At 49.7% G+C, this 15,837-nt stretch overlaps 1 protein-coding gene across 1 annotated transcript in view; it reads right to left on the bottom strand.

The window, feature by feature from the left end:
- Window positions 1-6,670: 6,670 nt before the first annotated feature.
- Window positions 6,671-15,837, bottom strand: part of PDLIM4 (PDZ and LIM domain 4) — a 47,461-nt gene continuing 38,294 nt past the window's right edge. Inside the window, exons 5-7 of the mRNA XM_021549477.3 lie at window positions 13,639-13,796; window positions 9,795-9,915; window positions 6,671-8,945 (exon numbers count right to left, since the gene is read on the bottom strand). Of these exons, the coding sequence (XP_021405152.1) occupies window positions 8,741-8,945; window positions 9,795-9,915; window positions 13,639-13,796 (484 nt within the window). The 3' untranslated portion in view covers window positions 6,671-8,740. The remainder of the gene's footprint in view (window positions 8,946-9,794; window positions 9,916-13,638; window positions 13,797-15,837) is intronic.

Genomic DNA, 15,837 nt, shown 5'->3' with positions numbered 1-15,837 from the left:
GTTTTTTTCCGTTTATTTGCCTGGGCAGCCGCAGCCGGAGCGGACCGGGCGGTGTCGGTACCGGCACGGCGGGAGTGGGCGGCTGTCTCGGTGTGAGACAGCAGCTGACGGTGTGTGGTCAGCGCCTGGTGGGAGCGCGGCGATGGGTCCGCCGCCCCCAGCCCTGAATGCCCCCCTTCGGGGACCCAAAACAGGCCATCCCCTGTATTGCTGCTGCAAGATGGAGGCACAGCATCGCAGCATCCCGCGGGACCGGAGCGCAGCCGGTTATCACGAGAACGGCTGATGGACAGGGAGCCGGAACAGCGAGCTGGGAGCTCCGGGGCCGCCAGGGTCTCTCTCCCTGCCTCATCCTGGGTAACGACGTCAATAATGGGAGCTCTCCTACACACTGGCACAGAGGAGGACGAGGACCAGACGCTGCTTTAGCAATCAAACGTTCTCACAGCCCCTGAAATCCCGTTCCTAATGCAGCCCAGTGCTTTTTCCCAGCAGCGCTTACTCTCGGCAACAGACAAGGTCAGCAGTATCTGCTTAAGGATCCTGTAGCAGCTCTGGCCTCGAGAGAGGAGCTTTTTATATTCCTATCTCCTCTCCATTTACTGTTCCTGCTCCACACGTGACTCTGGCTTTGCTCACAGCCGGGTACGTGGATAGCTGTCAAAGCCATTTCGGAAATCTGAACAACGCTGTCATCTTCGGTTATTTGAGATGGTGGTAAATGGGTGTGCCAGGGCTGCAGGGGCTGTAAAGGATGTCTGGGACAGATGAGGGAGATGAGGCAGATTTACCACCAGATTTACCACCATCTGAAATAACTCAGGGAACACCCAGAAAGCCGGTGGTGTGTAAAACAAGCAGAGTGTCCTGCTCGGACCAGCGGCTCCCGGAGGTGTGTGCCGGTGCGGGGCTGTGCCCGGACGAGGATGCCCGTGCCCGCCGGGAAGCCGCGCTCCGGCAGAGATCACGGCGGGGAAGCGTGGGGAGGAAGCACGGAGTGGAAGCGATGGCTCGGCAGTGCCCGGGGAGGAGATGCGTGTGGCAACATTTATCTGGCCAGGCAGCGATCTGCTGTGGATGTGGGCGAAGAACTCATTTCATGGGAAGCTTCAGATAGCTCCCGTTTGGAGAGGCATCCTCATGCCAGGCCTGGGCTACTGAGCAGTCCAAGCTGGCCCCAGTGATAAGAGCAGGGTGGGGCGGATCAGGGGCTCCCAGGCAGCGGCAGGCAGCAGCACTCCCTGCACCTGCCCTGCCCTGAGGCTGTGCAAGAACCATAGTAAAATGCAATGTATGCCTGCTCCCATGAGGAAATTAGGGATGTGGAGTGTATTGTCTTAAGCATTAATGTTAATGCAATCTTAGTAATTATTCAGTCAACAGTAATTTATTACAGAGGACTAATTCGCAGAGCTGAGAAATAACCGTGGTTAGGCTGCAAATTTAGCATATCAAAAGCGCTAGACACAGACTCAGTAAGTGGTAGATGATGTGCTTAGGTTTATCTGGTTTGCAGATGCATGCTTCACATATTAAAATTTCACGTGTCTGACATGAAAACACCACAGGGTTTTCTCTTATGTTGTGAGCCTGCATAAATTACCAGTTACAGAAATCCATTATGTTCTAGCTGGCTCTGCCACAGCATCACAAGCTCTTGCTCCAATCACCACAGCCCAGAGTTTTTGCTGGATGCTCCCCAGCTTACAAAACCCACTTGTGATCCAACATCAGGGGGTGCTTTAACCCAAGCATGGAGATTATGAAAACCACCTGAAAACAATGACCAGCAAATGGCTTGGACTGTTGTGGAGCAAATTCACTGTAGGGGAAGGACCAGTCCTCGTTCTTGCAACTGACCCTTCTTAAAAAGATCAGTCCAGAGAAGGGCAACAGAGCTGGGGAAGGAGCTGGAGCACAATTCTGATGAGGAGCAGCTGAGGGAGGAGACAGGGCTCTGGAGTATGGGGGGCTCAGTGGGGACCTTCTTGCTCTCTACAGCTCCCTGGAAAGAGGAGGTAGTGAGGTGGGGGTTGGTCTCTTCTCCCAAGGAACAAACAATAGGATGAGAGGAAATGTCTTCAAGTTGTACCAGGGGAGGTTTAGGTTGGATATTAGAGAAAATTTGTTTGTGACACTGGCAGTGGTGTAGTCACCATCCCTGGAGGGATTTAATACACATGACGATATGGCACTTGGTGATATGGTTTAGTGGTGGGCTTGGTAGTGCTGGGGGCTTTTTCACCAAAACAATTCCATTATTTTACCACAGCCTTATAGAATACACTTTCAGCTATTAGGTGAAGAGCAGTGTGTGGGAAATTAAGTCAGGGAGATTCCTTTAAACTGAAGTTAGACACCAAGGAGCCAGCAGAGCAAAGGAGGAGTACTTCCTTATAGGGGGAGATGGAACAAATCTTTGAATGGCTGAGACACCACCTCTAGTGCAGGCACTTGGTTCTTGTGGAAGCAGGAAGCTGCTCCAATGGCTGCTGGATGCCACAACTGCCCCCAGCCCTGGAGGAGCCCAGCTCCTACTCATGTGCAGTCACGTTACCCTCGCCCAGTGTGCCACTGTGCCCCTGCTGGCATCAGAGCTCCTGCTCTGCTCCAGAGTGGGGTGGTGCTGCCCACAGCAGCTCTGCTCTTTCTGCTAGGGCAAAGCCCCTTTCAAAGGTTCCTCTGCTGTGGTGGGACAGCTGTGCCACCCTCTCAGTAGCCATCTTGAGAACTAGGGATTAAGAAAGCACATGATAAGTTAGAGTTCTGTGGATTGCATAGCTCTTGGATCACATGGAAACTTGCTCACCAACAGGGCAAAGCAAGGCCTATTTTGTGTGTGAGCCTGCAGTGTGTCCTCTGAGGGGCTCTGTGCCACATGCTGGAGCTACTGTGCCACCCTGCTGGAGTGTGGCACAGCCCTGCTCTAGCCAAAGCCCTGGCCTTGCCCTCCTGCCTACCTGCTGCCCACCCTGGAGCTGGTGATCACATCCATCAGGGTCACATCCCCCTGGACCGACAGCACTTGGGAAAAAGTTCTCTTTGGCAGCCTTTAAAATGGCTCTTGACTCATCTCAGCCTTTCTGCTCTCTCAGCAATACGGTGCAGGTACCCCTTGCTGCAGTGCCAAGAGTTGCCTGATGCTCACTCGAATCCAACCTGTGGGATCTGGAGCTCTTAGGGGCATTATGGCCATCACTTCCCAGTTCCTGGTGGTGGTGAGTGAACTCTCCCCCTAAGCAGAGCCCAGCAGACAAGCATTTGGTGTGACTTTTCATCTTATTTGTGGTAGGAATCCTGTAAAAGAGATGGAGTAAGGATGCCTGTCTTTAGCACATGCGTGAGGATTTGGGATAAAGCCTCCCAGAGCCCACCTACTGAAGGGCAGTGAGCTTTCCCACAGCTATCCACTTCTCAGGAAGGACTTCAGTGGTTTTACCTGGTGCAATGTCACTCCAGCTGGGGAAGAGACATTGCTTTGGCCCTGGTGGGGACCAGCACACGCTCCCTGTGCAGCAGGAGCAGGTTCTGCTTCCCTGGGCCCCAGCCTTCGGGTCAGAGCTCAGTGATGTGGGTCGGGGCTGCATCAGAGCAAGGAACCGCCAGAGGCCTTGCCAGAGAAGGGACGAGATGCTCAAACCCATCACGGGGTCATTGCCAGAAGTTTCCCGAAGCGCTGTCCTCTGGGTGGATTTGATGTTCTCCCGGGAACCTCCCCACCACGCCGGGACTCCTCACGGAGCTGGCTCTTGTCCCACCCTGCTCAAAGCCTCTGGGTATTTCAGTTTTCATCACTAGATGGAGCAGGAGACAGCACAACGCCCGGATGGAGCTCTGCCTTGTCCCATGGCCCTGCACCCAGACAGCTCCTCTGCCCCTCAACCACTTCCAGATCCTTCATATCCCCCTGCAGCCCATCTGCCCCTCACCTGCCCCCAGACATCCTTTACAGCCCCCTGCAGCCCAGGCACACCCATTTACCACCATCTCCCCTACAGATCCCGCACATTCCTCTGCACATCATGCATCCCATGCTCTCCTTTACCTCCCCTGCCCTGCCCAGATGCTGGGAAAAGCCCTGGGACATGTCTGGGGAGCTGGCATTCTCCATTCCAAGGACACATTAGACACCTCTTGGGAGGGTCATGGTGGCTGGTGCTGCCTGGGGACAGGGGCAAGGTGTGAGTGGCCTCCTGAGAGCCCCTCCAGCTGGATTTTCCAGTGGTGGTGTCAATTGTAAATGCAGGTGAACCTGGTGGGAAGAAATGATGATGTCTGACTCCAGTTCAGAAGGCTGAATGATTTCTTTATTATATACATTAATATACTATTTAAAAGAGATACTAAAACTACAAATCTACTTTTTCTAACTACCATATCTATCTAACTCACAGCTCATGACCCTCTCTCCAGAGTCCAGCCCCAGGTGGATTGGATTGGCCATCAGGCTCAAGCAATCTCACCAGAATCCAATCAAGCAATTGCCCCAGATAAACAATTCTCCAAACACATTCCACATGGGAAAACAAGGAGCAGAAATAGAAATTGTTTTCTCTTTCTTTCCTCTGTGCTCCTCTATGAAAAATCCTGAGAGAGAAGAATGTGCCTGCCTCAGGTGTCCATTTCCCACTGGTGAGCCCAAGCCCTCCCAACCCATGGTCCCACAGTGCCAGCAGCTTGCATCTCCTCAGAGTCCATGAGTTTGGGGAGGACACGCTCATCACTGGCCTCCTGGAACCTTTCAGGTTCAAGAGTGAAGAACTAAGAGTTTATTCAGAAAATAGTTATTCTCATTAATAAAGCCAAAAGCCTGAACCAGGATTGAGCCTTATCTTTGCAGAGTGAGGTGTGACCCTGTGCACACTAACTGCTGAAAGCAGTACTGGCCCCAGCCCAGGCCCTCCCCACTGGGCTCCCTGCACAAGCAACTGCTTTAGGACTACCTAAAAATTCATAATATTTAAATGTCCTGGTGGAGAAGCTTGTCTCGGCTAGACAAGCTCTGAGAGCGTTTACTGGGGAGAAACAGAGACAAACAACTTGTAGGTAAGTTTCTCTAGAATCAGGAGCAGTTTTCTGGGTTTTACTATATGTGTAGGGAAGATATTTTCCTCCTTAAAGTAATGAAAATAGCTTCTTTCATATATGAAGGGAAGAGATGGAACTTTGCCAAGGAGCCTCTTTCCCTCAATCCTCCTCCTATGGCACAGGACATTTATCCTCAGATAAATGGACAAGCTGAGATTTTTTCAGTCCCTGGGGCAGACCAGTAGTAACAAAAGCAAAGTTAAACAACTCCAAACAAAAGCTGCAGCAGAACAGGGGTGTGGTGGTGGAAATAATGCCTGGCTAAGTAAGAAACTTTAATGATGATACATGGAAAAATTTAAACAATTAAAACTTGAATCAGTCTGGCCCTGGTCCCAGCTCATTTAGTTAATAAATACTGTGCTTCATCACGGTGGAGCTTGTGCCTCTTTTTTCCTGCAGAAGAGAGGAGGCTCCTGGTGTTGGGCTGGTCAGAGTAGCTGTGTGGACAGCAGAAGGTCTGGGGGGCCCCAGTGCTGCCCAGGCTCTCTGTACCCCTCAGTCTCACATTGGGATCACCCCAAGGGGCTGAAGCCCCCCAGCATCAATGCCCAGGGCAGAGGGGCTGGAGATGGTGGTAGCTAAACCACAGAAACACATCCAACACATGTGTATCCAAGGGTGAATAGAAAAACCACTAATTGGAGAGTCATAACCATATTAATTATCTGAATATGTGTACAAATTAGACAGAGTCACAGACCCACACTGGAAACTTCTTTCCCCTATGTAAACCTATTCTGCCGCATGCGGATCTGCAGAAGTTTTGTCTTTTAAATGTTTTAGGCACACACAGACAACAATTTCCATATATGAACACTTGCCAAATAAAACCTTTTAGGTTAAATATTGGAGACACTTACCTCACACCCCTTCTGACTTTCCCATACACGAGTGATTCGAATCCAAATCAACTATTAAAACCAGACCCAGTGAGACTGAGCTACAGAAGCAAACATCCCTCTGACACAGCTGTTAACCCCAGCCTGCCCTCACCTCCCAGTCCCCCACACTCCCACCAGTGCTGTACTCCAAGGTCAGCAGTATCCTCTCCTTGGGAAGAAGGCCCAGCTTACTCCAGCAGTGACAGCCCAGCACTGCAGAACTGTGGATCCATGTCTGATGACAGCCTGGGACATCAGCTGGGAGAAGGCACCCTTGGAGTGACACTGTGGCTGAGTAAACATCACCAAAACCACTGATCCATCAGCCTTGTGCAGGGGTAGATGCAGCAAAGCTCAGAACCATCACAGGGTGAGCTGGGTCACACTGGTGGAGAGGAGCCAGGCACCAGTGGGGGATCACACAACAGGGAGAGACACAGTGGCCTTTCCCACCTCCACACCTGATAGGACGCAGGATCCCAGGAAGGTCTCAAGTTAAAAAAATCCCACCCCAACTCCCCCCAAAACACTCAAACTTCAAACAAGCTCTCAATTAAATGTGAAAAGCAAATCACATTTTCAATTTGCATGGAGATGCAATTCATATCTCCAAGATGCTTTCTGAAGTTTACCCAGTGTCTTTCTCACCAGGATGCCAGGGGACCCCCACACATATGGACCAGGCAAAGGCCAAGTGATGCGAGACAAAACTCCTACCACAATTTTATTTTTTGTTTCATACAAACAGTACCCTCCCCACATTTTACAGAGTTTAACAGCATTTTCTGGTATCCTATGGTATCCTGTGCCATTCATGTTGTGAGTCTTCCATCATGCAGCCGAGCTCTATTCAGTCCTGGATTTTGGTGAAGTCTGAACTCTCAAGCTACAGGCACCAGAGCTCAAACCAGCAATGTGAAAGGATAACAGAGGAATTCAGAGTAAATGTTGCTGACAAGGGCAACCTAAGGAGCTCCAAACAGAGCCCTGTAAACCAGGGCAGTAATGCTTCCCACCTGATTATCCTGTCTCCTCATTTACACTTGTCCCAAACATTCCCCCCTTCAGAGGGTCCAACTGACCAAGCAAGGCCATGCATATGCAAGAAAAACATGGTTCAGCACTGTGATAAAAATGTCCACATTTCTTGTACTTTAATAATTAAAAATTCCTGATGGCAGAAGGAGGGGGAGGTGGATGTCCTGCTGCTAGCAGGAATGCACACAGCCAGCATCTCTGTGGTACCCAGCTGGAGGGAGCCCAGGGCTGCTGGGAGGCTGCAGGGCAGGGGGCAGGAGCTGCTGTGTCCCTGTCAGGCACTGCATGAAGAGGTCTAGATGGAGACCAGTAACACCCTAAAATCCTTTCTACGGTGCAGAACCTGTAGGAAGAAATGCCCCAACTAGGATCATGCTCCCAACCCTCCTCGAGTCTCCAATTTTCCCTCTTATGCAGAGCCAGGAGGGAAAGGGGTGCTTTACCCATTACCCCATTTCTTATTTTCCTTTCCCATGGAAGGAAAGCAATAACAAGCCTTTCTTCTTCTCCCCCACATCCTTCCTCTCTCTCAAAGTGAGGAGGAAGATGAGTGAGGCTGTTGCAAAGCAAAGACACAGCTCCCATCACCTTGCACAGCAGTACCCATCAGCTGAGCAAGTCAACTCCCTCTCTCCTTCTCTAAGTACTAACATGAAAAAACCCACATTTCTCTAACAAATAAACATTACAAGAGCCACAAAATCTCTTCTCTGTGAAATAAAGTGGATGGATGGACCTGGCTGAAAGCACAGCCTTGGGAGATGGGTATAAACACAGTCCCGCTGCCCTGGGACTTGGGGCTCACTCAAGCTCTGGTTATTCCCTAAGTGCCTAGAGGGATTTTATCACCCCCTCCCTGCTGGGAGGCAGACCCAGATAGCAGCAATCTGAGGATCTAAAGGACTGTAAAATTATAACAAAAACTGGGAAATAGTCCCAATGGCCAAAGGAAAGGCAGCTGTGGGCAGCAATGTAGGAGGTGGGGATAATCAAAGGGTGGTCCAGACTACTGCACTGTCATTTCAAGGTGTGCTTGAGTCATTAGATGACAGAACAATTGAATTAGGAGTAGAAGAAGAAGAAAAAAGCCTCATTACACACTCAGTGTGAGATCTCTTGGGAACTCAAATCAGTCCTTGTCAGCCTCAAACTGCACTGCCCTGGTCCAGAGAGTTTCACTGTAATTTCTGTTTTAATAGTCCACCCTTCCTTGGCACATCTGCTGGGATGTAGCTGAGTGAGGCACCCACTGGTATCATCCTGACTCTCAGGGGTTGATTTTTGATCACTGGGGCAGCCACAGGACAGGAGATTAGGGTCAGGACATAAGAGACAGCTTCTTTTGTTAAAGTGCCTTATTTTCTTTGAGCTTTTAAAACATCTTCAAAAACATCCTCAGTAGAAGGAGGGCACAAAAAAAAGAAAAAAAAAGGAATACAGGTTTTATATGAAAGAGAGTAGAGAATTAATCAATATTTACACAGATCTTGGATAAGATTACAGCATAGACTAATAACCCAACACAGCAAAAAGCAGAGTGTCAAAAAGAAGGGCAAAACCTGTTTGAATGCTTTCAACACCATTCCCCGGAGATCCCAAGTGTAAACGGTTTTATCTAGGAAAAGGCATTTGAACTTGGGCTTTGGTAATCGGGGTTGATTAGAGCCCCACTGCTTGCAGGCAGGAGGACGTGGGTGGGCCACCCGACCTCTCCAGAGCACAGCCCAGGCTTAGACGAGTTCAACTTTGGCGTTTGGATAAACAGCCACCACGTCATAGCCCTCGGGGGGCTTAACCCTCTCCTTGGCATGCGTCTCGCAGTACAGCTGCTCCTCAATGAAGAAATAGCCTCTCTGCTTCAGGTTGAGGCCACAGTCGTCACACATGAAGCACTCGGGGTGGTAGAGCTTGTCCCGAGCCTTGACGATGGTGCCCCTGGGAGAGATCAGGAAAGCTCAAGTGAGGTGGAGAAACAACGAGCAGAACAGCTTTTCTTGCTGCCTCAAGTACAGTAAGTGGAGGAAAGCAGCATGCAGGGACATGTAAGGGTGTTATCAGGGGTTCTCAGCCCACCCAAAGCTGCCATCTCACTCCAGGTGTGGCTTCACTATGCTTCTGCAGGGAGGGATGCTCCACACCCAGCAGCACTGCTCCACAGCTTGATGAAAAACACAGACTTGAATATCTACACTCAGCTTGCATCTGAAAATCAGGAGCCAGCATCCTGCAAGGACTGGGGCTGAGCACCTGCAGGCACGATGACTTGTGGAGCAAAGACCCTCACTCACTGCTCCAGCAAGAATTTGCACAGCTCACACTCAGCCAGCAAGTTTGGCTTGAGCAGGATGTAAATTACAGCAGAACATAAATGACAACAGGTCATAAATTACAACAGAACAAAGCAGAAAAACACCTATACTTTCTGAAATAAACATCCATCTGTCAGAGAGTAACTCTTCAACAAACAAAACAGCTTTCTCCTTCTCAACATTCAAGGTGTGGTGTTCCTCCCACCAACCCTTGTAAGGCAGTGAAGGAGTGCTTGGTGCTATTCATAGTCCCTGAGCAGCTACTATGATAGGCAGGGCACAAACCATCCCATAAATCATCCCTTGTGAGATTCCCTTAAAAGGGGCAATCCAAACTGTATTGCTCAGGTTTTGATATGGTTAGAAAAAACCAGAAAGGGATTCAAGGTATTCTGCTATAAATTCTAACCACGTGCCACGTCCCAGTGTCACCGTGCCCACGGCACCGGGGGCTCCAGAGAGCCACGACACTCACACGATCCCGTTCCTGCAGCGGGTGCACTCGGGAAGCATCTGCAGCCCAGACATGGGGCCACCAAGCTTTGGCACCGGGGACTTGATGTTCCGGGGGTTGCTCAGTTTGTCGAGTTTTTCACCTGCCAAAAATTATAATGACACAGATTAAAAACTCGGCCTCTCAGGGCTGGATTCTTTCCCCTCTTCTTCTTCTTTTATTTTCTTTTCCCTTACAGAGTCAGACGAGTCTGCCTGTCATAACAGGACCTGCAACTCCCCTGGAAGTTCCAGGAAAGCACGAGCTCAAAATACATGGACCTTATCAAAATGTAAAACAGCTGTGATCTAGAGATGAGAGGTTAATTTGGCTGTAGTATTACTTACTGAATTAAGAATCATAAATAGTGGAGAGCTCAGAAAAGCTCCCCCCACTAAAAAAAAAATAAATTTATAGTTCCATCACAGCAACATTCAGGAACACTTGGTAGACCCACCATTATCAAGGAGATGTAGATGAAAGAATATCAGAGAATGAGGCATATTGAACCAAACAATAACAGAATCACATGCACTTTTCTTTGTAGAGCACGCATTTAGAGTCAAATAATCTAAACCAAAATACTGTGATAGAAGGTAAGGTCTTCTGAGGCATCAGGCCTCCTTTTATGAAGGTCCAACAATGGGAAAGGAAGCAATGAGATTTTGTGTATATGAAAAATATCATGGCAGAACATTCAGCGTTACTGCTCCTACTCCCTACAGACCATCTACCGTCTGCCCTCTAATTCTGGACAACACCAACATGCTTCTTGCCAACTCCTGGGACACTTAAAAGCTTCCAGTATTGACTGCATGGTTTTCCACAGCTGACAACTGACACGTCTGTTTGGTATATATTGATCTACAGTTCCTCTGTGATTGCCTAAGGTTGTAGAAAGGAAAAGAAGGACCTCATGAAGAAGGACCAGTTGGCTCACAGTTTGGAAAAACAGCAGAGGAGCTCTTAGATGAACAAATCATTCTCCAGAGTTCTAATTTGCCACAGTCCCTGAGCTTCCAAGGTGTTTCAGTCCAGGGTCCATTGTAAACATGTGCTTCAAGCCCTGATGCCCAGAAGGTCTCTGTAGGCCACAAACTCTTTTGATCGAGGTATCTGCACATACTCCGTGCCAGTTTTGGAAGCTTCAGAGCAAAATCCAGTGTAAGTGCCTCCCACGCCTGCAGGAGCATCTCTGCCTTTCCTAAAGGGAACTTTTAGCACCTGGAGCCTGTTACATCCCCACTGCTGGCTGCTCACAGACCCTGGGCAGGGTCACACCACAGATACATTTTGAAGGCCATCACTCGGAAATGCTTCCTTCCATGGAGAGACCCCTGCTCCCCTGTCCAATGTGTCTCAGGAGTGCTCATTGTCCTGGGCCCAGAAGGGAAGGAGGGTGCACACCTGACTCATCCCCTGGGTTTCACAGGCACCTTCACACCACAGCCCCCTCTCCAGCCATGGCTCTGACACAGAGGCAAATGCTGTCAGCAGTTCCAGCCCAGTGGGTAAAACCAAAAGGACCAGCTTCCCACCAGACCCACCTCCCCAGAACACAAAACAGTGCTTGGCAATGCCAAGAGCTTTCATACATGCAAGGCACTGCCCAAGAGCAGAGCAGGGCCACTCCACCCCAGGAGTTCTCTCAGTACTTGGCTGGCTCCAGCCAAGCCCCTTGTTGAATCCTTCCGCTGCCTTGCTGGGAATAAACTGAAGCAACTGAAGCTGTTGGCTTCCCCCAGCATGAGACACAGCGTGCTTGGACTAGACAGGCTCATCTGCCAACATTTAACAGTTAAGCTGTCACTGCCTCTCATGCAGAGTGCTTGGATAAGCTGCTTAAAAAAGGAAAGAAGGAAAAAAAAAAAAAGGATTTTACAGCAAAATGAACCCTGCAGAGAAGGCTGCTTCCCATCTTCTTGAGCTGTGTATAATTTCCTTCTATTTACTAGCCCAGCCTCATGGTGATTTATGTTCTGCAGCAAGGCAGCAAAATGCTTTAACTCCACAGCCTCAACCATGCTATCTCCGTTATGGCTGGAGTTTTTTGTCCTTTCTGGGTCATGGGTGCCTATAAGGGTGGGCACTGCCATTCCTCCAGCCTCCACTTCAGCACAAAGAATTGCTCCCTAAGGGTGTGGGAGAGGGCTAAAATGCTTCCAGTAGGAACAGATTCCATATAAAACAGGTCCTTGTCCAAGACACTCAGTTCCTTGGGAGAGGAGATCTTGACTTTAAAAGGACAATGCAGAGCAGGCTCAGGTCAAAATGTGTAATTTTAGGCTTAAGGAAAAAAGAGCAGGGGTGGCAGCTGTAAAATAAACCCAGCAGGAACACTTGGGGTTGAAAATGTGCTGGAACATCACAGAGCTTCACGTCAAGCAGAGATGCTTTTCACCTAATTTCTCATCCCTTGTGAAATAAACAGTGTTGGAATGACCAAGGCATAAGTGAGGCTGTGCTTGCAGGCAGTCACACATCCCCTCCACACTACTGAGAGGGAGGATGGTGGAATCCAGGTGACAGTGACTGCTCCAGTCACTGGCTGGTACCCAAAAGCAGCCTGTCAGGCTCCAGTCAAACACTCAGTGTTGCACTGGTGACAGGCTAGTGCCAAGAGAATGCTGATGAGCACACACCCAGGACTGGCTGGACAGTCCCAGGATGTGGGGGACTTGCCTGGCATCTCTTTCTTCCCCAGCCTTTTCTTTCTCCCTTCCTCCTTGCACTGGGTTCCTGCCAGCCCAAGGCTGTGGGATGCAGGGGGAGGCAGAGGCAAACCAGCAGAGCTTGAGTTTTGTTACCTTTCCCTGGCACAGAGAAGGGAGGAAGGCAGGAGCGTTACTAATTGGGATTAAAACAGTCACTTCTCATTTGCTTCTTCCTGACGAGGAGACTGGGAAGCAGCAGATTTGTCCTTGCTCTTGGAGGTCTTGAAGGACCTGAAGGTCCAGCTGGGGCCTGTGTTTAACATCAGTTTTTCTGCCAATCCAGGGGCTGTAGTACTAATATAAAATATAATAATATACCCAGTGCTTCTGAGGTTGATCCTATCTCATGCTTTGTAACTATGGCTCAGTCCCACTGAGAAAACCAATACTGGTGGAATTCCATGATGATCAGAGGTTACCTGCAATTGTGCTTCTTGTGAAGCAAGAACCAACGGCCTTCTAGTCAAAGAACCGACCTCTCCAACATTTTAGACAAACAGAAACTGAAGTGCAACAGCCCAACTCACTACCTCTTACGGCTCCATAATGAGATTTACAGCAGTTGGTATTTTCTCATAAAAGATATGTTCCTGGATTCACATGATTGGAGAATGGGGCCCTTGGAAGGAAACAGAAAGAGGAGTCTTGCCCTGTAAGACTGTAAAGCAAAGCCTAAAAATTTGAACATAAAAGCCCCAACAGACTTAACAGTGAAAGGCAAATAAAAAAAGACGCTGAAATGTATAGATTTGGGATCTTATTATTTAATGTGTTAACGACATGGGCAGGAAGCTGTGACAGACCTGAGAAGTGAGCCAAGAGCTCCTGATCTCTATCCCTGCCTTGCTGAGGACCATCCCACGTCCTTATGCAAATGCCATTTACTTAACCAGACCAGGCTCACCAACAGTGATCTTACACAACCGCTTAAGGCCATCACATTTCATAAACCATCTCAGAAAACAGCTGCCACGTGGTTACAAATCCAGCTTTCACACAGTGCTCAAGTTGGACACAAAATTTGGCAAGCAGGAGTATGTGAAACACTGGTTTGAAACCTGCCCTCCTGGTGGCCTCCTTACAGGAGGGTGCTTGGGTGCCAACCTCCTTACCATTCTCACTGGCCTCCAACATGCCCTGCAAGTACCGGAAGGATCCAGACTGCTTTGGCTCTGAAATGGGCTTTTCATAATCCTGAAGCATCTTGTAGACATCTGACTCCACATCAATCCCATTTCTGTTCCGTGGGAGAGACTTCACGGGGTCAATGCTGGTTTAAAGCAAAAGAAAGAAAGGCTCAAGTCAAACAGAAACAGCTACTGTCAGCTCATCAGGGAGGTACTGAAATCTCCACATTCCCACAGATTCAATTAAGCACCTCTGTTCCCATGTGCTTCCCTGCCTGGAGGTATGTCTGGCACAGGAACAGTTGCTGAACCAAGGAGGTTAAACTTGTTCCCTGTTGGGCTCCAATTGAGCAACACAGCAGGGCTGGCCCAGTTACCAGATGCCTTCAGGAAAGAGGGCAGCTGCTTGCAAATGCTGTAAATTGCTTTGCCACCTATGGAATTTATTGATAAAATGGGAAAAACATGCATTTCATTAACTATGTAGGGCCAGGGCATGCACTCATCCCTTGTAAGGGACTCTGGAGAGTGTGTGCCAGGCAGGACACCAATACCCCTCACCAGCCACAAAGTGCTTCCTGTGAAGCTGGTGTTACTGTAGGCACATCACAAACACAGAGTACAGCTTAACTGAGAAAACCACCTCACCCGGGAGGGGGACACTGGGGCTGCCTGTAACCCCCACCTCCAGACTTCAGCCTGGAGCTGCTCCTGGTCTGTATGAGGAACATTTGGGATGCACAGGCAACAAACAGCAATTTAAACCATTATTCCACTCCAGTACATCAAAACATGAAAAGCATGGTCTGGAATCAAATATATTTCAGGTACATGCTTAAAAGTCCTGCTGAGAAAAGCTGAATCCAAGTGCTTTTGTGCTCCAGAGGCCCCAACACACTGCACAGCTCCAGGGGAAGGGGTTCCTCTTCCTTTTTATAGAGCAGGTCATCAGGGTCATTACAAAACCAATAAAAATAACAAGAGCCCTGAACTCCATCAGCTTCACATACTTCAGCCATCATCTGGATAATTTTCTCTACCAGTATTATATTCATGGCTGCTTAAACAAATAAACAAAAGTAGTAACATTCACTTTCAAAGAAAGAAAAAACCCTCCAGACAAAAATCACTTTCAAAGAATGGCTAGTGCTCCAAGTTCTGGTAGAGACTCCCCAGCAGCTCTGCTCGCTGTGGGAGGTGAGGGCCAGCCTGGGTGGTGGGGCTGAGCCATAGTGGTGCAGAGCCACGGACCCATCCCCTGACTCCCAGCCAGTGCAAACCCCTTGGAGCAGCTGTGCTCCAAGTGCTTCTCTACCCTGCTACAGTTCACTCCTACACCAATTCACACATTTTCAACGGGAAAGGGCAGGTTTTGGCCAGCTGTGTTAATTTGGCACAGCCTGGCTTGTTGGTAGTGGAGGAGCTGGGGGCCCACAAGGGAGTTTCTGTGAGAAGCTGCTAAAGGCTTCCACCATGACAAAACCAATCTCTGCTGGCTCTGAAGATGAACATGCTGCTGGCCCAATTAGAGAGGTTGGTAACGCCTCTGTGATGACATATTTAAGAAGAAAATCAAAACAATGCAGGGGCAGATTTTCCAGGGATGGCGAGGCGTCACTGCCAGGAGCCATGCCTGGCTGCTGCCATCTCGGCACGGCCCGTGGCGAGCCTTGCCCTGCCTGCCCAGCCACGCTGCGGGCAGAGGGGCAGGGGCAGCAGCGCTTCTCTTCCCCGTGCCCTGCAGGGACGAGGCGCCGCGGCCACCACTGCTGCTCCATGGCGGCAGGGCCCGGCCCGGGGTGGGAGCGTGGCCAGCGACTCCCCAGAGAGGAACAGAGACAAAATCGACCTCTCAGTGCTGCGGGATCCTGCAGCAATCTTTGAATTACTGGAACTTGTTTGCCATGGTACCTATGAACAGCAGCTTTTCTTCTAGTCAGAGAAAGGAGGAAGTGAGGATGTGTGAGGGAAAACAACGTGGCAGCACCAAGGTCAATGCCAAAACAAAGAGGGGAGGAGGCGCTCCAGGTGTTGGAGGCCGTGGCGAAGCCTGTGATGGAGCAAACTGTCCCCCTGTAATGCAGGAAGTCCATGGGGGATGCAGAGACCCACCCACAGCCCATGGGGAAAGTGCTCAGGGCAGAGTGAGAGGATGGCAGAGAAAGCCCCGAATGGAGCGAGGGC

This window comes from Lonchura striata, chromosome 15, assembly GCF_046129695.1.
Source record: "Lonchura striata isolate bLonStr1 chromosome 15, bLonStr1.mat, whole genome shotgun sequence".
NCBI classification, from domain to species: Eukaryota; Metazoa; Chordata; class Aves; order Passeriformes; family Estrildidae; genus Lonchura; species Lonchura striata.
The sequence above is the reverse complement of the archived record's forward strand: the minus strand, read 5'-3'. Positions and strand labels throughout refer to the sequence as shown.